This window comes from Hippocampus zosterae, chromosome 14, assembly GCF_025434085.1.
Source record: "Hippocampus zosterae strain Florida chromosome 14, ASM2543408v3, whole genome shotgun sequence".
Classification (NCBI taxonomy): Eukaryota; Metazoa; Chordata; class Actinopteri; order Syngnathiformes; family Syngnathidae; genus Hippocampus; species Hippocampus zosterae.
The window spans coordinates 14,564,460-14,591,848 of record NC_067464.1 but is presented as its reverse complement, the minus strand read 5'-3'; the positions used below and the strand labels follow the sequence as shown (position 1 = coordinate 14,591,848).

Here is a 27,389-nt window from a genome sequence, read left to right as displayed (position 1 = left end):
CTCAAAACTAATATTATTAAAGGTAGACCTTTTGATCCAGACAGTTCTTACGGTAGATCATGTTTCATTAGATTAGGCAGGTGTCCCCTAAAATTGCTTGAATCTATGTGTCCCCGTCCTAGTGGTGCTCATGATCAAAACTGCTTTTTCCCCTTCAGATTTTATCTCAGGACTAAAGACAACACTGCCCTAAAAAGTGGAACAATCTGGCCGCAGCAAAAAAGAAAAAAAAAGTGACTTTGAAATTCAGTACATAAATTGTGTTACTCTCAGTGGGAGTTACCTAAAGTTAGCCAGCAAGCTAAATGTAGCAACTGTGAGCTAGGATTTGAGTACTTGGAGAGGTACGGTTTTAATTATGAAAGAATGAGGCAGCCTCTTTTAAATAAGTAGAAATAAATGTTCACTGGCAATGTTTGAATAAGCGGATGCCGTATGAAGTCAATGATCAACAAAAGGCAGTACCAAAACACACAGGTACATTTTATTTTGAATGTGAATTATACTGAACCAGTAAGCATAGTTGGGCCAATTAGCAATAGATCAGGGGAGGGTTATATGGAGCTGAAGTCAACACAGAGCAGTTTATTTGAGTTTCTATAAACTCTTCTCTGAGCACCTTTCCAGCTCTAATGGCTGTGTCAGTTTCATACATACACGTTGAAAATTGAAATAGAGGTTAGGGTGCCCGCCTCAAAATGGAGAGGTTTCAAATCTTTGCTCCAGCCTTCCTGAAAATGCATTTACATAATGTTAAATACTTTAAAAGGTCCACAGCTTTGAATGCTTGTTTGCTGAGATGTGCCCTGTGATTGAAAGGTGACCAGTTTAGCTTGTACTCCTCCTTTCATCCAATGTAAAATTAGGATGGGTTGCAGCATAACCCTAATAATGGCAAGTGGCACAAAAGATGGCTGCCCGGACAGTTTCTATAGAAAATACACGATTCTCAAAAAAATGCTTCTCTCTCAATAATGATTTCAAAAGTTGCAGTATATTTTACAGGCAAAAGGTTTTGCATTGCATCTCACGATTTTATCTACAAGTCTCCTTCGGACTTTTGTATGGTAATTTATCCCTTGAAAGATGAAATAAAAGACAATAGTGATTTCATTTATGAGGGTGCACGACAGTTTCTGAAGCTTGTACCTCTGTAACCAGCATTCCATGAAGTTGTTTAGAACTGATTTGTTTGATTTGCTTCAGCTTTGTCCAATACAAAGACAAATAACATACTTTAACCTTTTCAGAGACAGCGGTTACTACAGTGGACAGCTTGTATTGTTATCATGTTACAGGTTGCATGAAAGGGCTAAGAGCCAAAAACCAGATTTCTGTGGCTGGCTCTTCCTCTTTACAGGAAATGTGTAAATGGCTTTGAAGGTTTTTTTCTTTAAGTTAATTACAACTTTCAACCTTCAACCACTACATCTATTCATCTCTGCCCCTGGGCAAAACTAATATTGTAACTGGAACTCTGCCTTATGTTAGATTCCTCAAAGTCACAGATGGAGGGAAACCCAACCCTTTGTTCGATCCACTGGGCAACACTCAGCAGCTTCTTGTCAAGGAAGGCGGGGCCGATTAGTTGTAAGCCAATGGGAAGGCCTCTTCTGGATAAGGTCACCGGCACAGAAACAGCGGGGAGACCTGCAGTGAGGAAAAACGAGAGTTGAAGGTGATGATGAGGACCTTAAGCGTATTTACACATTAATTTGGAGAGCGGTAACAAGCAAGAAGAAACTGACTGTATGACCAAAGGAAAACATCTCAGAAAGATTTCTTCCCTCTTCAAAAATATTTGTACATAAAATAACAAGAGAGGGAAAAAAAATCAACACCTCAATAAAGTCACTTTGATTGACAAAGTTGTACCATGCACAACAACCCCCCCCAAAAATGTCTGTTGGTGCATGAGTCCTCACCACGGTTCCGCTGCGTAGGGCTAAGATCGGTCCTATAAAATCGAGCCAGTCCCGAACCGGCCCGAGCCTGATCACTTAGCTTGATTTGCAGGCCCGAGCCCGAAGCAAACCCGACATTTCATATCCTATTTGTGAAGAACTCGGGAGGAGTAGGCGTGATTTCTGATAACAAAGCCTGTCTTTTGTAACGAAATCTAAGTTAAACAAGACTGTATAAACATTTAGATATTTTATATTTCTGTTTCTGAAGAGGGTACATTAACCGACAATTTTCCATCACTGACGGATTTTTTATTTTGCAGTGCTTTCGACATAAATAACAGTGCAAGCCTTCCTTAGTATGCCTGAGCCAGGTAAATTGATTTAGCCACTCCTTGTCAAAGCCTGCTAAAGCTCTTGCCTCCGCAACCCAACCCCTGGATAAGCAGTAGAAATCGGATAGATGGATGGATTGTCAAAGCCACTGGCTTGTGTGTGTTTTTAAGATGATATGGAAAGAGGAATTTAAAAAAAAGTTTCAGTCACGTAGACGTTGACTTTGTGTTATTATACGCTTAATTGGAAACGGATTGATGTAGCCTCCACGACTTGTCCTGTCCTGCATTCCGGCCCTCACCATCACCAGTGTTTCAGATCAAATTTCCACATCACCACCACGAATAATTATATTAGATTACACAGCAGGCAAGGGCTGCCTTCCTGTTAGGACAGCCACCAACCAACTATAGGCTGGACAATTTAGGACACATACGTCACGAGGTGACGGCCATTCACAAAGCAACAGAACAGATGGAGAAGTATATTAAAGATGGTAGTACTTAAAAACACAAATAATAAAGTTACAAAAACTAAAATAATATGGTTTAGAAAGAGAGTTTAAGAAAAAAATATATATTATATATATATACACACACACACACACACACACACACACACACACACACACACACACATGTACATCTCTCTCTTTCTCTAAAAATATAACATAAAAAAGGCGGCTGGATAGCTCAGTTGGTCAGGCACCGGTTTGACGTACGAGAGACGGGGGTTTGAATCCCGCTTGGGGCAAAAATGAGCACATAACACCATCCAGTGTGGGTCCTTGGGCAAGATCCTTCACGCTAATGCCTACCTCATACAATGATGAGAGACAATAAAACGAATGACATGCCGGCTCAGACGTCACCCGACCAAACAAGGTCTGCGTCAGGTGCTGGGGAACCAGAGCACCTTGATGGCTACTGGAACAAAGCGGAGATGGGTGAGATGCAATAACATGGCTCTGTTGGAATGCTACTACTCAAGCACCGCAGCAGAGGGGTTACATGTAGAGAATGTGGGCTAAATGGTTACTTCGAAACCCACTGTCACGGTTTGACCACGAAACAACGAGTAGCTCAGTGTTCCAACATCCACAAACGGCAACTGCTGTCACAACTTGAGATTGATGAGGTACAACGCAGGTTCCATGGTGAAGGGCCCAAGGCGGCCAGATCAGAGGAGGAGGTCATACTAGAGATTGGGAGGCAAGCCCCAATGAATACAGATGATGAGATTGGGAGTCCAGCCCCAATGAATGAAATGCTGAGCGAGGCAGCAACTGACCTGAAAGCTAAGATCATGGCGAGAATTAAAGTTGGGCAACCTAGAAACCGATTACAACGGCTATGTGATGTACCACCTGAAAGTCTCATGGAAAGTGTGAATGCAGCACTGAGGGCGATCCTGACCGTAACGATAACGGAAACCAATGAGCTGATATACGCTTCAGCATCAGTGATCCTTGAGATGCTTGGCTATAAGAGCAACCATGGAAGCCATGAGATACGTTACCCGCCATGGAAAAGACGGTTGGAGGCTAAGATCAAGGCGGCTCGGATAGATGTGAGTCAATTGACGGAGGCCCAGAGAGGTCTGATGAAAAGGCCGACACCCGAGAGGTAAGTCCAGATGACCATACCTGAAGCACTCAAAACTGCCAAACAAAGGCTTCAAGCCTTGTCCAGCCGCCTAAAGCGGTACACGAAAGAAAATGAGGCCAGACGGATAAACAGGCTGTTCGCAACACAACCTGCGAAAGTGTACGCTCAGTGGCAGGGTCCTAACAACAGAGCTGACCCACCAAAGACTGGAAACTGAAAGGTACTGGAAAGGCATACGGGAGAAGGAGGTTGCACATAACAGCAGTGCACAATGGCTGGTGACCCTGAGAGAGGAGCACAGCAACCTCCCTGAACAGAACCCAGTTACCATAACAGTGGCAGACATACAGGAAAGAGTCTCAGATATGAAGAACTGGACAGCACCAGGCCCGGACATGGTCCACACCTACTGGCTAAAGAAACTCACAGCACTCCATGAGCGCCTAGCAGCACAAATGAACCAGCTGCTGAGGGATGGGACTCACCCAGGATGGCTAACCGAAGGGCGAACGATCCTGATCATGAAGGATCCCTCAAAGGGTGTAGTGCCATCCAACTATCGGCCAATAACCTGTCTCTCCACAACATGGAAGCTCATGTCAGGCATCATTGCGGCCAGCACCCTGAGACTATACGCAAGCCGAAAGGAAGGAGGCCGGGGACTAGTGAGTGTGAGAGCCACTGTCCAGGATGCATTATATCTCATAAAGTTTCCACCGCCGATCTCTTGCTTGTATCGGTTGGTGAGGTGATCTGCCTGCAGGGTGAGTTTGGACAGAACGCCAAAGAGTCCGCGCAGATGAAAGTGAAACTGGCGCTCCAGGTCGGCGTTGTCGTCCAGGGCCAGCGCCCCCGGGGTGATCTTCTGCTGCTGCTCCTCCTGCTTGACAGCCATCTCAAGGAAAGCTGGACACTTGAGCTTGGACATCCGGGTCGTCCATGTGCGGCTGCAAACAGTCTAAGACCATCTGGATCTGGTCGCTGGTAGCATACAACCATACAAGCTCCATGAATACATCAGGGAGAAGGCTCCAACAGAGGACGTACTCAGAGAATATCTCAGACAATGGGGAACATAAGATGAGGCGCTGGAAGAGGGACCATCATGGGAGGACAAGCCCCTACACGGGATGTACCACCGGACCATAACTGCAGTGGCTGATTTCAAGAAGTCCTATCAGTGGCTAGAGAGGGCTGGCCTGAAGGACAGCACAGAGGCACTCATCCTGGCTGCTCAGGAGCAGGCCTTGAGCACCAGAGCCATCGAGGCCCAGATATACCACACCAGACAAGACCCAAGGTGTAGGTTGTGCAAAGAGGCACCTGAGACGATCCAACACATAACTGCAGGATGCAAGACGCTGGCAGGGAAATCCTACATGGAACCCCATAACCAGGTGGCTTGCATAGTCTACCGAAACATCTGTGCGGAGTATGGACTGGAAACCCCAAGGTCAAAATGGGAAACACCTCCGAAGGTGGTGGAGAATGACCGAGCAAAGATCTTGTAGGACTTCCAGATACAGACTGACAAGATGGTAATGGCGAACCAACCGGATATTGTGATAATCAAAAAAAGGCCAGAAGAAAGCCATTGTAGTGGATGTAGCCGTCCCAAATAATGGAAACATCAGAAAGAAGGAACACAAGAAACTAGATAAATACCAAGGGCTCAGAGAGGAGCTGGAGAGAGCCTGGAACGTAAAGGTGACAGTCATGCCTGTGGTGATCGGAGCACTAAGGGCAGTGACCCCCAAACTAGATGAGTGGTTGCAACAGATCCCGGGAACAACATCGGACATCTCAGTCCAGAAAAGTGCAGTGCTGGGAACAGCAAGGATACTGAGCAGAACACTCAAGCTTCCTGGCCTCTGGTACGGGACTCGAACTGAATGGGGGACCCAGGGGTGAGACCAGATGTATAAAACAGGTGGAAATGGAGCGCGTAGCACTTAAAGGCTGCTTCAAAATAATACTGTAATATGAGTGAATCTTTGAGTGGCTCCCCCACATAGTCTATGAGTCAATTATTCACCTATGCAAGTTTTAATATACTAATGCTTTAACATGCACTGATAGTTTTACAGTTTAACCCCAGCGAGTCCCAAGGACTCACTGATCAGAAAAGTATGAGTCCAATTAAAAAGTCCCATTATGCATTTACAGAGTTCCAAATTTCAAATTCTGAAATGGTCTACTTATTCAATTGTATATGATAATTACATATACAACAACAATATACATTTATAGTTTTGTTTCTTATAAACAAATGCTGCAAACATTTAAACAATTGAGGCATACAAGATTTCCTGAGAAATATGTCCTTATTTCATCCCATGGTTCAGTCTTGTGAGTTCATAAATTCTCCTCTCTTTACTTCCAATGATGCAAGGCTTTCTCAAAGTCAATTTATTATCGTAAAAAAACGGTCCAACTTTAGCTGCTTCCCTTGTGATATCTCCGCAATAAACTTTCGCAACACTTGTTTTAACGTTACACCACTTGGCAATAGTCTGCTTTCCACGCGGTGAAGGCCGATCTCGCGAATTTCGTCTCGTGAGAATGGAAATCTCGTCATGCGAGATCAAAACAACAATAGCGGCAATTATCAAACTGCGATCGTTGCTAGAAAAAAAAGATGTGCCATAAGTTTTTTTTTTTTGTTTTGACTGAGAAATTTCCTTGCATCCCAAAAACGCACATTATTTGGAACTGTGCGTCCCACGAGAAAATTATGCGTCTCGGACGAGGGACGCAGAGATAACGAGATGACTGAACATCATGTCATTTTCTTATTGGATCTTCAACAAGTCAAGTCAACAGTATTTGTAGAGCACTTTCAAACAGCCATCTTAACTTAAAATATGTTTCCTGGAAAAAAAAGTGAGTCCGTTGAATTTACAGAATGCATGCACGTCATGGATGGTACCACCTCTGCCTTAATTTGTGCTAGGAAAAACTCTGGAAAAAAAAGATGCGATTGCTTTACGTGCATGTTAAATATCACAATAATATGAATACTCAACAACCATAATCACATGTTTTTCAAATATTGTGCAGCCCTTCTAGTCACACACGAGACTGACTGTGACGTTTTGATGACCATCACATTACCGGTACTCTTTTTTTCCCTGAAAGCATGGTGGATGTGCCTGTGACAACTATTGTCAATCAATTGCTGATTTTAGGGCGATTTGTTTTGTACCTTTGTGGCTTTGAGCGCGAGGCCCATCCAAAAACGTTGCTCCATTTTTTATTTGATATGGAACATTTAACATCCTTTATCAACTCGTTATGTACCTGCCATGTTGGCGGGAACGGTGAAGATGTCCTCCTGCGTGCTACGTGTTCGATTGTCTTCTTGTGTGAAGTCGGCGTAACGTGCAGCGTCTGAGAGAGTGGTGGGTGTCAGCAGCATGTGAATACCCGAGCTGAACACACGGTTGAAGTCGTCTGTAATCAGCCGACGAACCCTCTGGGCCTTCACAAAGTAGTGCTCGTAGTTTCTGACAAGGTGGGAGGAAAAGGTTATGATGCTGGAGAAGAAACAGAAAATATGTTCAAGGAATCACTGAAAAATATTGCCAAAATGACTGCAATCTAAATTCAATTGATTGAGTGTGTTGAATAACCATTTCATGTTCAAAGGAGGGCAGGCTCATATAAATAAATACATTAATAAAATGAGCCTTTATAATGATCTCATTTAAACTGTATTCCATCCTATATATCTATTTGTCTCATGAGGGGGAAAAAGGTCCCTTACTGTTTGAGCAGGAAGTAGTTTCCAGATAATATCCTTCCTCTCACAACGTCATTTAACCCCTCGTGTCGTGTGGTGGCATACATGGCCTCTGTTGAACTGTCCACTTCGCTTCGATGGCCTGAGCAATGGAGTATATCATGTTTATCATCATCATCATCATCTTCAGACTTCAATACTGCATGTCTATCTAAGTGAGGCAGAAGGGGAGTTTCCCTCGAGCTTTTTCTATGAGTACCAACTCAAAACACAGTTTCTTCTGCAACCCCAATGCATGTGGTATATGAAAGCACCTCTTGTTGGTTCTTACCATACTGGAGGCCATCGAAACGCGCCATGTTCGACGCCACCTCAGCGCAGCACAAGACGTGGTAACACGCAATGGAATAGTGGCTGTGGGGGAGGGACACTTGCTCCACACGCGCACCCGATTTCTCAAACATGTCGGCGACCCGACTCCACTGTGCAGCGGTCTCCCCGGACAGTCCAGGGGCGTAGAACTCCTGGTAGGCAGGTTGCCATGGGAACAACCACTCATACTTGTGATGAACTTTTAAGAATGTAATACTGTCTTGTGTGCGGTATGTACGCGTTATAGGATTGTCCTTTATAAGGAACTGGAAACGAAATGGATGACAAAAGATTACCGGTACTGGAAGCAAATCCAAGAAGTATCGGTAAATTAGAAGACAAAAGTGAAATACAGTACAATCATGTAACATCACATGATATGTGATTATCCAGGTGCATCAATAGTGGAACAAAATAGAGCTTACTACAATAAATGTTTGGTGTTAAAATGTTTAGTTTGCAAATCTTCCAATGAGTGTTCTACGAAAATATAAGAATAAATGAACCTTTGGGATGCCTATGCAGAGGTTCTTGACGTCGAAATTTTCAGGCAGCTCTGTTGGTGATGGAGGTGCAGGAACCGTTGTGGAGTCTTTTGTGTCAATGCCTTGGAGAATACCTAATTAATGTGCAAACAAGATCTCAGATAAGATTTCCCAGTTACATTTCAACACTTGCAGTGTTTACAAGACAACAAATGAATAACCTGCCTACATTTCATTTCGATATGCTTTGTGGAGGACAATGAACCACATGTGGTAACAAAGGGAACATACTGTTTTTGGGAAAATTGACTTTTTAATTGTGTGTATACAAATGATTGGTCTCTGGAGTGCCTACCCCAACCATCATGTGTGAAATTAAACAACCATACCAATCTTCTGCTATCTACCTAATGATTAAAATGTGTCTCGCCGAAACACACACACTGGCAAAGCAAACCATGAGGCCTCTAGGCACAAAGAAAAGTCTACAAGTCAGTCATGGTAACAAAAAATCCATACTCGCCTCTGGCCCATCAACAATGTTTTGGGAACTACGAGGAAAAATAGGACAGGAACTCATAAATTATGCTTATTTGTAAACTAGTTCCAGCATTTCTAAAAAGTCAATTTTTTGACTTCAATTTGCAAAAAATTCAAATTAAAAAAAAAAAAGCTCTACACCCAGTGTGTAGGGCAAGAAAAATACCCCACACCCACCGTTTAAGAATGACTTCAAAATATATATATTTTGGAATCAAAAGCATTTACCAACATCTTAACCTCAGCATCATCAGAAAAAAAAATCCTTATATTAATCAATTCATCGTCAATGGGTGTATCGACATGCCACAGCAGACAAATTCCTGAGCTCGCCAACAGTGAGACAACTCTTACTGCACAACAATGATTTTTCAAATTTTAGAAAATAACATTCAGTTGGAAGAATTTGGCAGCAATTGATCTTCAGCACTGGTAGAGTGAAAGAAGAATTTGGAATACTTGTACTTATAATAAAATTATGATACACATTTTGAATCAGTCATGCCATTATCCATTACAAATAATAGACTTCTCACACAGCCCATTTGCTACACCATATATTCAGATCAAAACAAACTCTCGTCCTCATGAATTAAGCTGTAAAATATCACATCCCTGTTTCTAGCAACTCATGAGGTCTGTTACGTCTCAAAAAACATATGACCTAATGATGTATGACCTCATAATAACCTACCTAAAATAATGGCTGCGTCGCTGGCACTTCGTGCCAAAATGCCTGGAACATCACAGGAGTTTACCAGCGGTATGAGGCCATGTCTCGACAGCAGTCCATATGTTGGCTTCAAGGCCACAACGCCACACAGCGCGCCTGGGTTACGGGTGGAACCACCCGTGTCCGACCCTAAAGCGCTGCCATGAAGACAATATGACAACGACATTCTCGTTCACTTTGGAACATTTTGGAGATTGAACCAGGTGACGCCTCACAGGTAACTGGTCAGGGAGGCGACAGCTGCTGCGCTTCCTCCTGAACTTCCTCCGGAGATAACCCAGTCACAGTCTGGTGCCGCTCCTGTCCTATCACAGTAGGGAGTAGCATAGCTCCACGGGTTCCTCACTGGTCCAAATGCGCCATCAGTACTGCCCGAACTGGAAGACAACGGAGCAAAACGCTGATCAACAGCTGAAACTCAGACCATATTCAGTGATAATTTTACAGTTTGAGTCCTGCGAGTCCCAGGGACTCGCTGATCAGGAAAGTATGAGTCCCATCATGCATTTAAGAGTCCCAAATTTCGAATTCTGAAATGGTCACCTTATTCAATTGCATATGATAATAACACAAACAGCAACAATATACATTGATCATAGGTTTATTTCTTATGAACAAAAAATAAAAAAAATAAAATGTGCCTCGGACGCGGGACGCAGAGGTAATGAGATTGCTGCATATTTTGTTAACCAGTGTCTGAGTTTTATTTATTATTGAGCAGCTGCAGAAACGGTTTTTATCATAGAGCCCTCTCCTCAACTGGCGGACCGCGATCCACGACCGGACCGCCGACCTCCTCTGTCCGGACCCTCGGCAAACTGTATAAAATAATAAATTATAAAGTGATTTTTACGTTATATATTTTCAATTTTTGGACTATAATCTGCGCATTACCGCGATCGCTTGTTAAAATTATCCGTTGTATTATTTGCGTGCACGAACAGATGTATTGCAGAGGACGCAGCAGCGCGACTCTGTGTGTGTATAATGTTTGACGAACTGGAGACGGGGGCATGTCGGCGATAATGATGCGCTGATTGGCTCCTCTGAACTTAAGGTGTGCCCCTACATCAGCGTCACGCATTCAAAATGGATGATTGTGTCAGGAAACAGACGCAGGCGCGACGCCACAGTGTGCTCACAGCTTCAGCACAGGAGAGCCACACACAGACAATTAGACAAGACAAATCACGGGACGTTTCGATTGTGTGCAGTTTTGCTCCCGTCTACCCGGGGATCTTTGCATAGCCCTGCTCCCCATGACCACCGTGCATGGGACCGGACCTTGGTCTTATAAAAAAAAAAAAAAAAAAAAAAAGTGGACCGACAGCATTTCTAGTTGAGGACCACTGTCATAGAGAGTGTTAAGTCAAGTCAACAGTATTTATAGAGCACTTTCAAACAGCCATCGTTGCATACAAAGTGTTGTACATGAAGCAATTTAACATGCACACATGCACAATAAACAGTAAGACAAATTGGTAATAAAGGCGGTAGAAAGCGCCAAACAGAAAAGACTTAAGAAGTTAAGGTATTATTCCTTAGTTGGATTTGAAAGAAACAAAGAATGTAGAATGTTGTTGGAGGTATTTCCTGCTCACTGTGTTTACAATCACCTTTAGTGCCCCTTGACCCCCACCACTTTTAGGGCCCCCCTCCATAGGACATGTTTAACAGCAAAAGAGGAACTGTTATCTCAAGTACCTGTGTCCCTGCTATCACACTAAATGGTGGGTAGTGGTAGTCTGGTCTCACCTCACCGCTCCCAACTTCTTCCAGCCACACACATGTCAGATGACATGTTACTTTCTTTATTTCCGGGATTTGCATGAGAGGCGTACCTCCCCGTCTCTCATTATCATATTGTCTCTATATAATCACATGAATGTGTTTCTTTTACGCTTCCTGACTGAAATCTGGAACCGTCAGGAGCCCGAATTGATTCGTAAACTGCAGAAAATAAATTAAACCCTTCGAAGGAACTGTTCATTGACTCCAGCCTGTATTAGGAGAATCAACATCCTCATCGTCCGAAATTAACGAACACGCGGAGGAAGAGAAAGGCCACTCTTTCCCCAACATGAGGAAGAGTTTATTTGTATGATTATATCTAACATACAGTCAAACCTCGGTTTTCAAACGTCTCGGTTCTCGACATATTCGGTTTTCGACCAAAAATTTTGAGTTTTTTTATGCCTCGGATGATGAACAAATTTCAGTTCTCCATCGAACTGAGCGCGCTTGAATGCACCATTTGACTCCTCTCGCCTTCCTTACACAAGGAAGTGACGCTTCGGCGTGTTGCTTTCCATTGTAAGCAGATGTGTTCAGTAAACATTTTATTGTAAAAAGAGCGTGGTTTCGGTTTTCGAACAGCCTTCTGGAAGGGATTATGGAGGAAAACCGAGGTTTGACAATATATGTATTTTCACCCCCCTTCCATTTAATTTTGTCGAGTTAAAACTAGTGACTGAATCACAGTACAGTTATCTTCAAGTTAAAGTTGCCTAGTTAAAATTTAATTTAAGACGGACAAGTAGATACCTTGAATCGGGGGTGAATTCAAGATATCTTCAACTGGAATTATGACTATTCAAAGTCAAACTGTCGACATCACAAACTGGAATTACAGATCATATATATATATATATATATATATATATATTTGTAAATCAAAGAGGGAATTACTGAGAAAATGGAAAGATATGTTAGGTGCGTGACATGTTTGAAACTGCCAACAATGTTTTTACCCCATAGCAAATTCATCCATGTTGGTCTTCCCAAGGAGAACAGCACCTTGGTCAAACAGCTTCTGGACTACTGTGGCATTGTATGGTGGAGTGTAGTCTGCAACAAAGAGCATCGAAGCACCACGGTTTGTTAATTATATCAAATGAACACATACTGTGCATGTCTCTGCATACCTTTCAGCATTCTCGAAGCACATGTGGTCTTGACGTCCCTCGTGCTAAAGTTGTCTTTGAGTGCAAATGGGATTCCGTCCAGAGGACCCTTAGGGGTACCTATAGAAGATCATGAAAATTGTGACTACATAGACTAGATATGTTACACTTTAACAGCAGCATGTTCTGTCATGGCGGCAAGGTGTTGACTGGTTAGCACGTCCGCCTCAGAGTGCAGAGGTGCAGGGTTCAATTCCGGCCCCGGCCTTCCTGTGTGGAGTTTGCATGTTTTCCCAGTTCCTGCGTGGGTTTTCTCTGGATACTCCGGTTTCCTCCCAGATTCCAAAAACATGCATGGCAGGCTCATGCAACACTCTAAATTGTCCCCAAGTGTAATTGTGCGCGCAAATGGTTGTTCGTCTTTGCGTTCCCTCCGACTGACTGGCAAACAATTCAGGGTGTACCCTGCCTCCTGCCCGTAGAAGGCTGGGATCGGTTCCGGCACGCCCACGACGACCCTCGTGTGGATAAGCTGATTAGATAATCGATGGATGTACTTTTACCTCGTAGTAGTCTGGTCTCAGCTTCATGAGCCTGCTTCAAGGCCAATTCCTCCGTCACTGTGATGTAAGCATTTAGATGCTGGTTCTTCTTGATGCGGTTCAAGCATTTTCTACACAGCTCAGTTGGCGATATCTTTCTCTCTCTGAATGCAATGGAAACCTGGAAAATTAAAAAGTACATTCAAACTCTGTATCCTGTACTAGATACATTTCTGTGGCAAAATTATATTATAAATGTTACACACTGAACATGAACAACAATGCTTTTCAAATGTTGGTTTATTTAATAGGAGGTATTACTGTACTGCTTTCGCTGGTTATTTGGTCAATAATCATTTGACGAAAGAAATCAAATTCGATATTCGACACACACGCACACTCACACACAAGCCTAATTAACAGACAGAATGTTCTAGAATGTTACATTTAACACACAAAACCGCAAATTTTAAACATGAAGCCATCCTAACCTCTCGTAAAGTCAGATTGAGCATATTTCCGATACGCTCAGGATTTTTTCGCAGTCAACCTTCACAACGGTGTGCGGCATCGGAGGGCTGCCATGTTTGTTTGGAAAGTACGGGTGTCGTAAGGACGGCTTGTTTCATTGGTTTGCGCTCAAGCAAGCTTGCCTCTGATTGGACATACTCATTTCAGGAAGTCTTTTTTAATTTATTTATTTTGGGAGACGCACGTTGTTTTGAAAGGACAATATATTTACATTTCTTCAATGTGACAATTAAGAACAAATATCTGTACAGGAACAAGGAAGAATTGGAGAATTGCTTTAAGAAACTGTCAGCGCAATGATGGCGTTGCAAGTATAACCCTCGCTTTCCTTCCACAGGGCTGCAAAGGTTGTCCTATTTTGTAATAATCATCTAACTATCCAGAGATGGCGGCTACTAGACCTGTGGTGAATAGTAGGCGGTTATTTCACCGTAACATTTCAAGGACATTCGTTTCCAGATTTTTCAAGACATCCAGCAGCTGTAATAGTGTCATGCCCGCATGGGTCATTGATAAATATGGAGGCAATGATGTCCTGCGGTTTACCAAAAACGCCAGCTTCCCCGTCATCACCTACCCTAATGAGGTTATTGTCAAAGTGTTTGCAGCAGGCCTTAACCCCATTGACGTCAGCATGAGAGGCAAGTGACATTTCTAGTCTTGAATATTCAAACCGTAACTAAATGCAAGACAGTGGTGTCAGAAGTAACGAAGTACTAGAAATACTTAAAGTTACCGGTACTCTGCAAAAGTAAATTTTTCAGGCGTTTGTACTGTCCTTCACGATTGTTCTTTGGACGACGTTTTACTTATTCACCCTACATTTGCAAACAGATAAATGTGCTTTAACTTCAATATTTTGTCAAAATAGGCATGTTACTATTTCCAACCTAAGCAGACCTACACGACATCAAAAAGATGTAATTAGAGATCTTGATTGATTGAGTGGTTACAGGCTAATAAATAGAATGTAAAGCAGGGAGTACTAACAAAATTGGGAGCAGATTCAGCGATGCAAGCTGTTCCCCATCCACAAAACTTTCTAGAAAATTGTTGGGAGTTTTTGGCCCTCAGACCGATTCTTGGAATGCGATATGTCGTGGGCCAAAAACCACTAGATTCTAATGTTCACAAAAATACAGGCAGGTGTAAGATGTGATATTTTTTTTTCTTTCTGTTGTTATCATTGCCTATTTTTTTAATCTGTTCAAAGGGAAAAATCATATCTTTTTTGTATTTTTCCACTGAGCCTATTATCAAAACAATATGGCTGACTGTTAAACATAATTTTTACTGCACTTAAATGACATTTCAAGGTCTACTTAAAGATAAGACAAGTGACCCCATGTTGGCTCTTCTACCTGTTGTTCTTGACATTGCTGGTAACTCACATTGTGATATATTGTCCTGGTAAGAGCACTGCTGATCCGGATTTGGTAATCGTGAAAATGGTGTATTAGGGTGATCCAATCCAATGTTGCTTTGGTAAAACCGGCATAAAAGTAAAACGGATTACTTGATCCTGAATAGAAAAAAATGGGATTTCCAAATCCAGATTATTTCGACCCTGATATTTTTGATGACTGGCCTAAAATGCTTAATGAATAATAAACTACAATACTGTGTCCAACAATGATGTCTTGCAATATGCCAGGTGGCTATGGCGCAGCAACCATGTCCATGAAGAGAGACCCTCTGAACATTAATCAACGGGGCAATGAGTTCCCGCTCACCCTGGGGAGGGACGTGTCTGGCGTTATCATGGAGTGTGGCCTGGATGTGAAGTACTTCCAAGAAAGGGATGAGGTAAAAATATTGTGACACATTTTTATTAGCCTCAAACATTACACATATGTAACTGTCACGTTCTGTCCGAAGCGATAGCTATCGCTTCGTGCAGAACAAATGAAATAAAGGTTGGATCCCCGGAGAACAGACAACGAAAAAATCTTGTCAACGAAAAAGTGTCTTTAATGACAAAAAGAACAGAAAGAGCCCGACAGGGAAAAACGGTAACACAAAACGCTGGTCAAAATAAGGACCAGGAAATAACAAGAAGGGTACTCTAACAGAAAACGCTCGCGGAAAACAACACGACGCGAGGAGGACCTGAATTTGGCGGAAATAAGAGCAATACAAAATCTAGGAACAAAACGCGAATAACGGCCGTAAGGCAAAAAGGCAACTGGTCAATTGACAATAGCGAGATCGAGCGCGGGTGCAATATGGCACGGCATGGAATTCTCCGGCAGTGAGATGACTGCCGGAGTCGCTTAATAAAGGCAGGTGATCAGCCCGAAATTAACAACAGGTGTGCAGTCGGGGAAAAGAAAGCCCGCCCCCTGCAGGCAGGCACGGAACGTGACAGTACCCCCCCCTCAACGGACGCCTCCCGGCGGACCTCCCGGTTTGGAAGGGTGAGCGGTGTGGAAGTCGTGCAGAAGGGACGGGTCAAGGATCCAGGAGCGAGGCACCCACTGCCGCTCCTCAGGCCCGTAGCCCTCCCAATCGACCAGGTATTGGAAGCCCTTGCCCCTGCGCCGAGAGTCCAGGATGGCACGAACCGTGTACACCGGGTCACCGTCGACGACCCGCGGAGGGGGCGGCGGCGTGGGAGGAGGAGCCAAGTCACTGGAAGAGACGGGTTTGAGAAGGGAGACGTGGAAGACGGGATGGACCTTCATGGTAGGAGGTAGACGGAGCCTGACAGCAGCCGGGTTGATGACGGCCTCAACCTCGAAGGGACCAGTGAATCGAGGACCCAGTTTCGCCGAGGAGCCGGCCAGGCGAAGGTCTCGAGTAGCCAGCCATACCTTCTGCCCCACCAGATAGGAGGGGGCCGGGCGCCGACGACGATCCGCGATTTGACGATTCCGGGACGCCGTGCGGGACAATGCCGCCCGGGCCTCCCTCCACACACGATGGGCCCGTTTGAGATGATGCTGGACGGAAGGGACCTCCACCTGCCCCTCCTGTGACGGGAACAGCGGCGGCTGGTAGCCGTAGGCAGACATGAACGGTGACCGGCCGGTTGCGGAGGAGACGAGGGTGTTGTGCGCATACTCCACCCATGGTAAGTGGTCGACCCATGATGCGGGACGGTGGAGACACACACAGCGGAGGGCCGCCCCCAGATCCTGGTTGGCGCGCTCCGCCTGTCCGTTAGACTGGGGGTGGTAGCCGGAGGTCAGGCTGGCAGTGGCTCCGAGGGACCGGCAGAACCGCCTCCAGACGCGAGACACGAACTGGGGCCCCCGATCAGACACAATGTCCGTCGGAATGCCGTGGAGGCGGAAAACGTGTTCGACCAGGAGGTCGGCGGTCTCCAGCGCCGACGGTAACCTGGACAAGGGCACAAAATGAGCCGCCTTGGAGAAGCGGTCCACGATCGTGAGCACGACCGTACGGCCCCGGGAGGGGGGAAGGCCCGTAACGAAGTCCAGAGCGATGTGGGACCAGGGGCGTGGCGGAACGGGCAACGGTTGGAGCAATCCCGCCGGAGGTTGACGGGAAGACTTGCCGCATGCGCAGGAGGTGCAGGCCCTGATGAACTCCGTCACGTCGCTCCGGAGCTCCGGCCACCAGAACCGCTGGGCGACGAGTTGCACCGTCCGGTTCACCCCCGGATGGCATGCCACCTTGGACCCATGTCCCCACTGCAGGACCTCCGAGCGCAGGGACGGAGGCACGAACAGTCTCCCCGCCGGACACCCCGCCGGCACCTGAACCCCCTCCAGGGCAGTCTGGATCCGCTGCTCAACCTCCCACTGGACGACCCCCACGATGCACTGAGCCGGGAGGATGGTTTCCGGGGGCCGGTCCCCTCCCGTGGGGTCGTGGAGACGGGAGAGGGCGTCGGGCTTGGTGTTCTTCGACCCGGGGGAGTAGGTGAGAATAAAGTTGAACCTGGTGAGAAACAAGGCCCACCGGGCCTGACGGGGGTTTAGTCTCTTGGCGGTACGGAGGTAAGCAAGGTTCTTGTGGTCGGTGTAGACAGTAAAAGGTTCCTTTGCCCCCTCGAGCCAGTGCCGCCACTCCTGCAAGGCGGAGACAACAGCTAACAGTTCGCGGTTGCCCACGTCGTAGTTGGATTCGGCCGCTGTGAGTCGACGAGAGAAGAAGGCGCAGGGGTGCAGCTTCTGGTCGATGGGCGAGCGTTGAGACAGCACCGCCCCCACCCCTGAATCCGAGGCGTCCACCTCTACAATAAAGGGAAGATCAGGGTCAGGATGTTGAAGTACAGGGGGACTGGTAAACGCCGCCTTTAAGTCTGCGAACGCAGCGTCCGCGGTGGAATCCCACTTGAACGGGGTCTTAATAGACGTTAGGCGGGTCAAGGGGAGCGCCTTCTGGCTATAGGCCCGGATAAACCGTCTATAGAAATTGGCAAACCCCAGGAAACGCTGCAGTTCTTTGCGATTAGTGGGAACCGGCCAGTTCGTGACTGCCTGTGTCTTGACGGGGTCTGCTCGTAACCTACCCCGCTCAATGATAAACCCCAGAAAGGAGATGACGGGAACATGGAATTCACACTTCTCTGCCTTGACGAAGAGCCGGTTTTCTAATAGGCGCTGTAGCACCCGCCTAACATGTTGCTTGTGCTCCTGTAACGACCGGGAGAAAATCAATATATCGTCCAAGTAGACAAAACAGAAGATGTTAATCATGTCTCTTAGCACGTCATTTATGAGGTTTTGGAAGACGGCAGGAGCGTTAGTGAGACCGAAAGGCATCACTAAGTACTCGAAATGGCCTAGAGGGGTCTTGAAAGCGGTCTTCCATTCATCTCCCTCTCTGATACGGACCAAGTGATAAGCGCTGCGCAAATCTAACTTGGAGAAAACGGTGGCGGATTGCAATGGGGCGAAGGCGGAATCTAACAAAGGTAGTGGGTATTTATTCTTTATGGTTATCTCGTTTAACCCACGATAGTCGACGCAGGGTCGCAGGGACTTGTCCTTCTTTCCCACGAAAAAAAACCCCGCCCCTAACGGTGAACGCGAAGGTCTAATGAGACCTGCGGCGAGCGAGCTGTTAATGTACTCCGTCAACGCCTCGCGTTCAGGCCGAGACACCTGATACAGCCTCGAGGTCGGCAACGGAGCGCCCGCCTGCAGGTCTATTGCGCAATCATAGGGGCGGTGTGGAGGTAAGGAGCGCGCGCGGTCCTCGCTAAAAGCCCCCTTGAGGTCCCGATAGCAATCCGGCACTCCGTCAAGGCAGATATCCTCGGGGGGTGTGACGCGTTTATACCCCCCGACGGCTGACTGTAAACAGTGCTGATAACAGTACGGACTCCAACTATCTATTGCTGGGCGCGCCCAGGAAATTACGGGGTTGTGTACCCTGAGCCAGGGTAACCCAAGGATAATAGGAGCGTTGCGGGACCGCATTATAAGAAAACGCCGATGCTCGACATGGTTACCCGAAAGTTGCAGTTTCAATGGCTCCGTTCTGTGCGTAACGACCGCCAGGAGACGCCCATCGAGATCGCGAACCCGCTTTCTATCAATAAGCTCCTCCAAGAAACAACCCAACTCGGACGCGAGCTCGGTGTCCATCAGACAATCGTCTGCTCCTGAGTCTACCAGGGCCCGAACCCGCCTCGACCGGGAATCACCAAATATCTCCCCCTCAAGTTCCAGTCTGTTGGGGTGTCCCGGTCGCGCGTCGGCTTGTCTAGGCTCGGGGGTTAACGCGCGGGATCGTGACTCACAGTACTCGGGATAGACGTGAAAAGATGATCCCGGAAGACTGGTTGTGGCGTGAGGAGAGGTTTGGGTGTTGTCTCTGGTCGTACGACGGCTGGCACGGCGACTTCCTTCCTCTCCGCCAACGTCCTTGCCACCCAGCTGCATAGGTTCCGCCGCGGGTGCTGTCTCCCGGAATACTCCCCGATGTTCCTCACGATATGGAGAGCGTCGATAAGGGAAACGATCTCCCCCACGCTCCCGGCCCCGCTCCCTCAAGCGATTGTCCATGAGGAGAGCGAGGTCAATCAGCTCCTCCAGGTCGGTGCTGTGGTCGCGGGTCGCCAGCTCGTCCTTGAGCTGAGAGTTCAGGCCGCGTCGAAACAGTCCACACAATGCTCGATCATCGTATCCGCTCTGTGCTGCCAGAATCCGGAACTCGATCGAGTAGTCGGCGACCGATCGTCTTCCCTGGTGGAGGGCAAGTAGCCGACCCTCTGCCTCTCGGCCCCGCACGGGATGGTGGAACACCCGGCGAAAGGCTGTCACGAATTCAGGGAACGATGATCGGAGACTCGGCTTGGATTCGCTGGTCGCAATCGCCCATGACGCCGCCGGACCTGTTAACAAACTCATGATATAGGCCACTTTGGCAGCATCATTAGCGTAGGCAGACGGCTGTTGGTCGAATACGAGTGAGCACTGGTGAAGGAAGTGACCACACTGCCCATGCTCACCCCCATAACGAGGGGGGTGTGGAAGCGATGGTTCCCTCGACATAATGGCATGAGAGGGGAACGCTTCCGGGGTGGCTGGATGGGCCCCGGAGGAATGGGGTCTCCGTTCCTCCACCCGTGTTAGACGAGGCTCGTAATCATCGAGCCGATGAGCCAGCATGGAGACCGCGCCTCGGAGTTCCGAAATGGCTTGGCCCTGCTGACTCATCTGTTGCTCTTGTCGTGCAAGAGCGGACAATATTTTTTCGACATCTGCGGGATCCATGGTGGCCGGAGAATTCTGTCACGTTCTGTCCGAAGCGATAGCTATCGCTTCGTGCAGAACAAATGAAATAAAGGTTGGATCCCCGGAGAACAGACAACGAAAAAATCTTGTCAACGAAAAAGTGTCTTTAATGACAAAAAGAACAGAAAGAGCCCGACAGGGAAAAACTGTAACACAAAACGCTGGTCAAAATAAGGACCAGGAAATAACAAGAAGGGTACTCTAACAGAAAACGCTCGCGGAAAACAACACGACGCGAGGAGGACCTGAATTTGGCGGAAATAAGAGCAATACAAAATCTAGGAACAAAACGCGAATAACGGCCGTAAGGCAAAAAGGCAACTGGTCAATTGACAATAGCGAGATCGAGCGCGGGTGCAATATGGCACGGCATGGAATTCTCCGGCAGTGAGATGACTGCCGGAGTCGCTTAATAAAGGCAGGTGATCAGCCCGAAATTAACAACAGGTGTGCAGTCGGGGAAAAGAAAGCCCGCCCCCTGCAGGCAGGCACGGAACGTGACAGTAACACTGTTTGCATAACATTTATACTCAAATTGAGCTATTAAGTAAGATGAAAGAGAGAACCATACATAAACTGACTCACAATTCCTAAATTAATACATAGATATATATATAGAATTAAAATTAATTCTTTGAACTACAAATTGTATCTAAATTAAAAACCTAAAACATGTTTAGATTCCTGATTTCTTATTTTTGTTTAATTTACATTGGTTTAGGTTTTTCATTTTAAATACCCAAGGAAAAAAAACTGATTCAAGGGCACTGGTAAGTAAATATTCCAATGAAAATCATTCATTTTTACATTTCTATGAGCATCATATTTTCTTTCTTGAAAATAGAGCCCGCCCTCTCCCGCCAAAAAAAAAAAAAAAAAATCACATAATGGCATCATTGAACAGATTCCTTAAAAAGGCACTCCACTTTTGCATTAAGTCAAAGATAAAGTTAGAGATTGTGTGCTCTCAACAGGTGTGGGCTGCCATCCCACCTTGGAAGCGGGGAAGCTTGGCTGAGTTTGTTGTGCTGAGTGCCAATGAGGTCAGAATCATGTCACAATCATGCAACGGAGGAACTTACTCGGAGGAATCATGCAACGGAGGCTAAACGTGTGCGTTTTTACTTGTTTGCACTGGCATACTCAGGTGTCCCTCAAACCAAAATCGTTGAGCCACACGGAGGCTGCAGCCATCCCTTACGTGGCGACCACGGCCTGGTCGGCGCTTGTCAACACCGGCGGGCTCACAAAAGACAACTGTGCCAAGAAACGGTGAGGGAATACGCATCCAATATACACATACACACACACACACACACACACACACACACACACACAGTCTCATATTCCCTGTTTTCTTTGTCACAGTGTTTTGATCATTGGCGGGTCTGGAGGAGTGGGAACATTTGCCATTCAGGTTGAGTGGAAGATTGCTATGAAGTCTCACCCATAGCTTAATCTAATATCAAATAATGTTGAGACTTATTATTGTTTAAGATGCTGAAAGCATGGGGAGCCCATGTGACCGTAACATGCTCCCAGAATGCCGAGCATTTTGTCAGGGGGCTCGGCGCGGACCACGTGGTGGACTACACGGCTGGGCCTGTTGAGGTGCCGCTCGCTGCCCTGGACAAGTGAGAGGACAAGCACGAAACTTTCATTCCGTGTTGTACGGGAGGGCTTGACTGAACTGGGAAATGTGGCCTTAAAACAAAATCTCCTTTTTGTTTTTGTTTTCACAAAAATCTGAGTAAAAACAAAAAAAAGTAAAAATACCTTTTGCTTTTCGAAAAGCGAATGATAGATTAGCACTGTTATGCATGAACATGAAATATCGGATAGCGCCGCGTGTTTCGCTTGCTTTTGTTCACTGTGCAACTACATAAGGGTTGTGTCAGGTTTATAATATAAATTGACAAATATGCATTTATATAAAGGAAGAGAGGAGAGGTCTCTGTTGTTTTTGTTTGCGAGGAGAGTAGGAAGAAGGCTGCGCACATTTCTCTCAGCTGTCCTAAAGCAGCCCCTCCCTAAACCTCTTTTTTTATCTGCTCTTGAGGTCACTAGGTTACAGGAAGGTGAGGCCACTTAGGGGAAGTTTGGGGTCTCAGCAAACTGGCCCCATCCTGAGTTTCACTCCAAAGTATATGGTTTTTAATATTTCATCACATCCTCAGCAAATGCATAAGCCTGATCAACAATTTTAATACGTCAAAGCTCTTTTGATACGTCAATTCAGCATATCTTGAGAAATGCAAAAGGGTCACCTCCGTTGATTTGCACTTATCTGATCGTCCACTGTAAACCGTAGGCTCCTTGGAGCCATGTAGCGTTGACCACGTTTCGCACAGAAATATAAATGCAGAATTAAACATAATAAATCATCTTGAAAACAACTCTTTCTAAATTTTCCTCCATCAGGTTGCTTTAAGTTGGCAGAAGGGATCCTCCGACAGATGGGGGGGGGGGAAGAATTATCGCTAGTCAATCCGGTGACTGGTGGTTGTGTTATTACTTTGGCTAATGCAAAATGCTAACTTGCTTGGCAGTTCAACAGCTCTAAGCAGTGCACTCTCCGGTATTCAACCTTCGCCTTCATGTAGGTGTAAAATGAGGAAACGGTGTAAAGCGCTTTTAGTACCAAAGGTAGAAAAGCACGATATAAATGGCAGCCCATTTTACCACTTGCATTCCTACGATGAGGACATAAACTGTAGGCAGCGTAGTCTGTCACTAATCTACTCAGAACTAAAGTAATTATCTAAAAAAAAAATCACATCTCAGCCATACGTGGAGAACACTAAAACCAAAAACAGTTTGCGTTGCGATCACTGAGCTTTTTTGTGTTGGGTGATGACGGATTGATTCACTTTGCTTTGTTGCTGACCTTGTATGGCATGAACTTTGGATTTGGAACTTGGATGTGTTGGTGAATTGACTGATGCCTCTCTTTCCTCCTTTCCTGCTCCTCCTCCTCATGAAGGTTTGATCTGATCCTGGATAACATCGGAGACAGCACAGAACGCTGGGCGCTGAATCTGCTCAAGCCATGGTGTGGCGCCAAGTACGTCACCCTAGTTACACCCTTCTTCCAAAACACTGACACCCTTGGGATTGCTGATGGAATGCTGCAGACGACAGCCACTGTGGCCAGAAAGGCCCTCAAGGTAGGAAAAAACAAAATATCCTTAAAAACAATGTTTACATTTTAATTACTTTGTATGATTTAACTGTGTTTGTAAATGCTTGTAGGTGTTGTCTTTGTGTGAAGCACATTGAGTTGCCTTGTGTATGAAATGTGCTATATGATTAAAACTGCCTTGCTGTGCCTTATTTGAATGAGTAATAAGGTCGTTCCTCGTATGTGAATATCACATTAAATAGTTAGGAGCACTAACCTACATTTATAACCCATTGCTTCGGATCCAAAGTGGCTGTGGATCTTGGCCCAGCCATGCTTGTCATGTCACGGATGGAAACATTCGGTGGGAAGATGGAAACGCGCCAAATCAAATGTTGCAAACGTTTTCGGAATTAGGTTGAAATACGCATAACTAGGTAAATAAATATTTACTTTCACCCCTAGTGGACGGTCAGACACTCCAGACACACAGCTGCTACTACACAACCAATTACGGTTTTAAAAAGTCACTTCTCCATAATGCGGATGATCCCTTAAAACATAAACAAACTTAACAAATATTTATTTATTTTATTAACATAGAGAAGCATCACACAAGAAGAAAATAATACAAATCAGACAACTTGACAAAAGTTTACCACAGCAGCATCTGTGTCCATGACGTTCGTACTTTATGATATCAAGTGGCTTAGTGTTCATAGTAGCAAGGGCTGGATGCTCTACCTGTATCTTATTGAAACTGACAGATGAACATTCAAAATCTTAATATCGAAATAAAGACGATATCAGTCACGTGACCTCGCCATGCTTGTGTTGCCTGTTAATCTCAGTTCAGCCAACCATATTCCTTCTTCCATGATAAGATATCCTTTATTTGTGAGGTCACAGAGTGAAATGCTTTGAGTGCCCGAGGGAGAAACGCGGTATCGCAACCTACTTCAAGATGGCGGCAGCAAACCTCACAACATTCGGCCACCGTCAATTCCCATTGGTTTCCTTGCAGTGGAAGGTTGATAATTGTTATTGTTCGGCACCGTGACATTATGCATATTATCAACATTTACAAAACAAAATATAGATGTCAATTTGCAGTTGTTAAGGTATTGTACTGTTTAACTAGATTTGCTTTTTTTTTTATTTCAACTGTGCCACCGTCAATTTGAAATATCGCATTGAATTGAATATACTTGCTATTTAGTGTAATACAGTTGAATCCATCGTTGATCAGTTATGAAAAGAATGTGATTCAAGCAGCGATTCAGAGAACAGGTGTAGTTGGATATTGCCTCGTTCCAAAAGCACACACATTAGCATGTTTTTTTTTTGTGTGTATCAACAGCGTCTGTTTCATACTGCTCCTACCTTCATCTGTCATTTCACTTGCCTTCACCATCACAATCTTTTTAAATTGGCTGCTTGATCAGTCAAACGTCCTCTCCATATTGCTCAGCTTCTTATTCCGCGTATGAGCGGCAGCATTTCCCCAGTGTCCTTATTTTCCCGCGTACCTGAAGGGCACATATTACATGACACATACACATTAATTCATTTCTTTTGTCACGAGTAGGTGACCGCACCCTGCTATCAAAAGTTGACACTTGTCTGTAATGCCGTTTACATGGATAACAACAGAAAGCTGCTCCAGTGCATCCAACTCAAAGCTCAGGTGACTGGTATTAGTGGAAAGCAACACAGGAAGTCTTAGTATGTCAGCAGCTAGATCCTCATTATTGCACTGGCGACAGCCAGGAATTCTTTGATTGAAAATTTGCTCTTAGCTCTGCACAGGATCCCCCCCCCTCCACGCCACAATTTTTGATTGATGTTACTCTGTTTCTACTCTGTGCCTTTTATATTGTTCAGGAATTATTGAAGTACAGGTATGATAAATTCAATTCAAAACACGCGTCCGAAGCAGGAAAAGTAGTACTTTGGCGCCATCATTTGGCATCTTAGTACCAATGCCCTAGGTTGAAGTCAGTGGATAATTTTCACAAGATAAGATATCCTTTATTCGTCCCACACTGGGGAAATTTACAGCCTCCAGCAGCAAGAATGTATGTAGAAAGGGGAAAGAGAAAAAAAAAACAACAAACATCTTTCAATTAAATACAATATGAACACAAATGGATAAATCGCAGTACTATTTACAATTTTCATTCACATCATTTAATTATTATTATTATTAAGATTGTTATTTTTTATTCATCAGCCTGAGAGGAGTCGGTAGGAACGAGCGTCGGTATCTCTCCTTGCAGTGCGGGTGTAACAGTCTCTGGCTGAAGGAGCTACCATGTGTGTTCATGTTGACACAAGTAGTGCCTTGGCACCATCTTGTGGCATCCACAGGCAATTATAAACCTTTTTTAGGTGTGGCGTCAAGTACTGTCAGATTTTCGCTATGTGAGGCAAAGGTCACCCAATGAAGTGAAATTAAATCATTTCTCACGGAATGCCTCCTGGCACACTCATAAATGCTTGGAAATCCCTTTTGGAGTACAGCAGGGAGGGAGTTGTCATTTTATCATCATCTAGCATACACCAATCAGCTTTCGTTTTTTTGACTGTAACCTGCTGAAGGAAAATGTTTTGTCACAAATTAAAAGTCGCTCTTCATGTACTTATTCTGTTCTTTTGCAGCACCTTGTTAAGGGGGTCCACTACCGTTGGGGATTCTTTGCACCGAGCGGTTCAGCACTGGATGAAATAAGGGAAATGGTAGATTCAGGACAGGTGTGCCAACATACTGTACTTCAATTTTGTTGTGTGACTTTGTTCTGATGAAGCATGCAAGCGAGTGTGAGTTGAGATTCAAACCAAGTTAGGGTAGACGTACTTAACCACATAGATGCCGTGCAGCCCAGATACCCATTCATCAATTGAAAATGTTTGACTAACTGTAATTAATTTCTTGTTACAATAATTTGGCGTGATTATCATTTCCAGTAACACTTGAAATACATTTTGCTAATGTTTACAGAGTGCAGGCCTGTTTATTTTATTTTTTTTTAAAAGGCATCAGATTAGTCTACAGATGTCACAACTCACTTTGCCTGTGCTGGCTTCGTTTGCAGATCCATGCGGTTGTCGAAGAAACCTTCAGCTTTGCACAGGTTCCTCAGGCCTTTGCAAAGGTGGAGAAGGGTCATGCTCGAGGAAAGACTGTGGTCCAGATCAACAAGGGAACAGATGGCGCGTAGCACCAAATGAATAAATAAAGAGATAAATTAAATACCGGGTACTCGTGTCAGATGCATGAAGCTTGGATGTGTTTGCTCCAATTGAGTGTAAAGACCTTAAACCTTCTACCTGAAAAAATGCTTGAAAATGTTTTTTCCCCCCCTCATCCTAAAGTGTTGATTTTAAATCCTGATTGTTCATTTATACTGCAGTTTGTGTATCCCCCTCCCACCCCAAAAAAATCTTTGACAGATCAGTAATCATTACTGTCGTAGTGTAGCCTCTTCACAGGTATTGAGCCTGAATTGAAACCAACATCACCCAGGTCAGGGGTAAACTGGTTAAAAAGTCCTCGGCCAGTCACACCCAAGGCATTTTGGAAATTTGGGAGGAAGAATACCCACAGAAGCATGGGGAGAACACAAATGCCATAGAGAGTGGTTGGAGCTGAAAATTTGAACAATTTCCCCAAAACTTCGAAATGACCTTCTGACATTCATTTTTTTCTAATTAGGCAGCTTACTCTGGCATCCTAAAATCGGCAAACTTGGTTGCAGGGCTACATGTGGCTTCAAAATTGGGCAAAACACAGCAATAAACCGTTTCCTAGAGTTAAAACACCCCAAAATACTGTTTGTCTTAAATCATACACGACAACA

General features: G+C 45.2%; 3 protein-coding genes across 5 annotated transcripts; 1 reads left to right on the top strand and 2 right to left on the bottom strand.

Annotated features, from left to right (window-relative positions):
- Positions 1 to 974: 974 nt before the first annotated feature.
- qrsl1 (glutaminyl-tRNA amidotransferase subunit QRSL1) lies at positions 975 to 13,803 on the bottom strand. 2 transcript variants are annotated; one of them, XM_052086684.1, is made up of 12 exons: positions 13,656 to 13,803; positions 13,186 to 13,345; positions 12,644 to 12,742; positions 12,470 to 12,566; positions 9,935 to 10,096; positions 9,681 to 9,856; positions 8,468 to 8,580; positions 7,921 to 8,113; positions 7,614 to 7,731; positions 7,148 to 7,353; positions 1,471 to 1,650; positions 975 to 1,439 (listed from the first exon to the last, which is right to left on the bottom strand). In XM_052086684.1, the coding sequence occupies exons 1-12, from the start codon at positions 13,677 to 13,679 to the stop codon at positions 1,432 to 1,434; spliced, it is 1,536 nt and encodes a 511-aa protein (XP_051942644.1). In that variant the 5' UTR covers positions 13,680 to 13,803; the 3' UTR covers positions 975 to 1,431. The 2 variants fall into 2 exon arrangements, with proteins under 2 accessions (XP_051942644.1, XP_051942643.1); XM_052086683.1 differs by having other exon boundaries at positions 975 to 1,650.
- On the bottom strand, positions 3,974 to 5,211 carry LOC127615136 (mid1-interacting protein 1-like). The gene has a single exon (XM_052086714.1). The coding sequence runs from the start codon at positions 4,773 to 4,775 to the stop codon at positions 4,404 to 4,406; it is 372 nt and encodes a 123-aa protein (XP_051942674.1). The 5' UTR covers positions 4,776 to 5,211; the 3' UTR covers positions 3,974 to 4,403.
- A 30-nt stretch (positions 13,804 to 13,833) lies between the features above and the next one.
- On the top strand, positions 13,834 to 26,782 carry rtn4ip1 (reticulon 4 interacting protein 1). Of its 2 annotated transcripts, XM_052086696.1 has the most exons (10): positions 13,834 to 14,042; positions 14,155 to 14,336; positions 15,350 to 15,501; positions 21,383 to 21,451; positions 21,556 to 21,680; positions 21,777 to 21,825; positions 21,906 to 22,042; positions 23,392 to 23,575; positions 26,191 to 26,283; positions 26,625 to 26,782. In XM_052086696.1, the coding sequence occupies exons 2-10, from the start codon at positions 14,189 to 14,191 to the stop codon at positions 26,748 to 26,750; spliced, it is 1,083 nt and encodes a 360-aa protein (XP_051942656.1). In that variant the 5' UTR covers positions 13,834 to 14,042; positions 14,155 to 14,188; the 3' UTR covers positions 26,751 to 26,782. The 2 variants fall into 2 exon arrangements, with proteins under 2 accessions (XP_051942656.1, XP_051942655.1); XM_052086695.1 differs by having other exon boundaries at positions 13,834 to 14,336.
- The last annotated feature ends 607 nt before the right edge of the window (positions 26,783 to 27,389 follow it).

Bases quoted from the DNA above. Each gene is read 5' to 3' on its own strand.
- LOC127615136 (XM_052086714.1), bottom strand. From the start codon at position 4,775: ATGTCCAAGCTCAAGTGTCCAGCTTTCCTTGAGATGGCTGTCAAGCAG.
- qrsl1 (XM_052086683.1), bottom strand. From the start codon at position 13,679: ATGCTCAATCTGACTTTACGAGAG. The intron at 12,743-13,185 runs GTAAAAGTACAT...GATCTTCTATAG, and splicing joins TGAGACCAGACTACTACGAG to GTACCCCTAAGGGTCCTCTG. The intron at 9,857-9,934 runs GTGAGGCGTCAC...TCTTCATGGCAG, and splicing joins GCCTCCCTGACCAGTTACCT to CGCTTTAGGGTCGGACACGG.
- rtn4ip1 (XM_052086695.1), top strand. From the start codon at position 14,081: ATGGCGGCTACTAGACCTGTGGTGAATAGTAGGCGGTTATTTCACCGT. The intron at 15,502-21,382 runs GTAAAAATATTG...TGCTCTCAACAG, and splicing joins ACTTCCAAGAAAGGGATGAG to GTGTGGGCTGCCATCCCACC. The intron at 21,826-21,905 runs GTTGAGTGGAAG...TTATTGTTTAAG, and splicing joins TGGGAACATTTGCCATTCAG to ATGCTGAAAGCATGGGGAGC.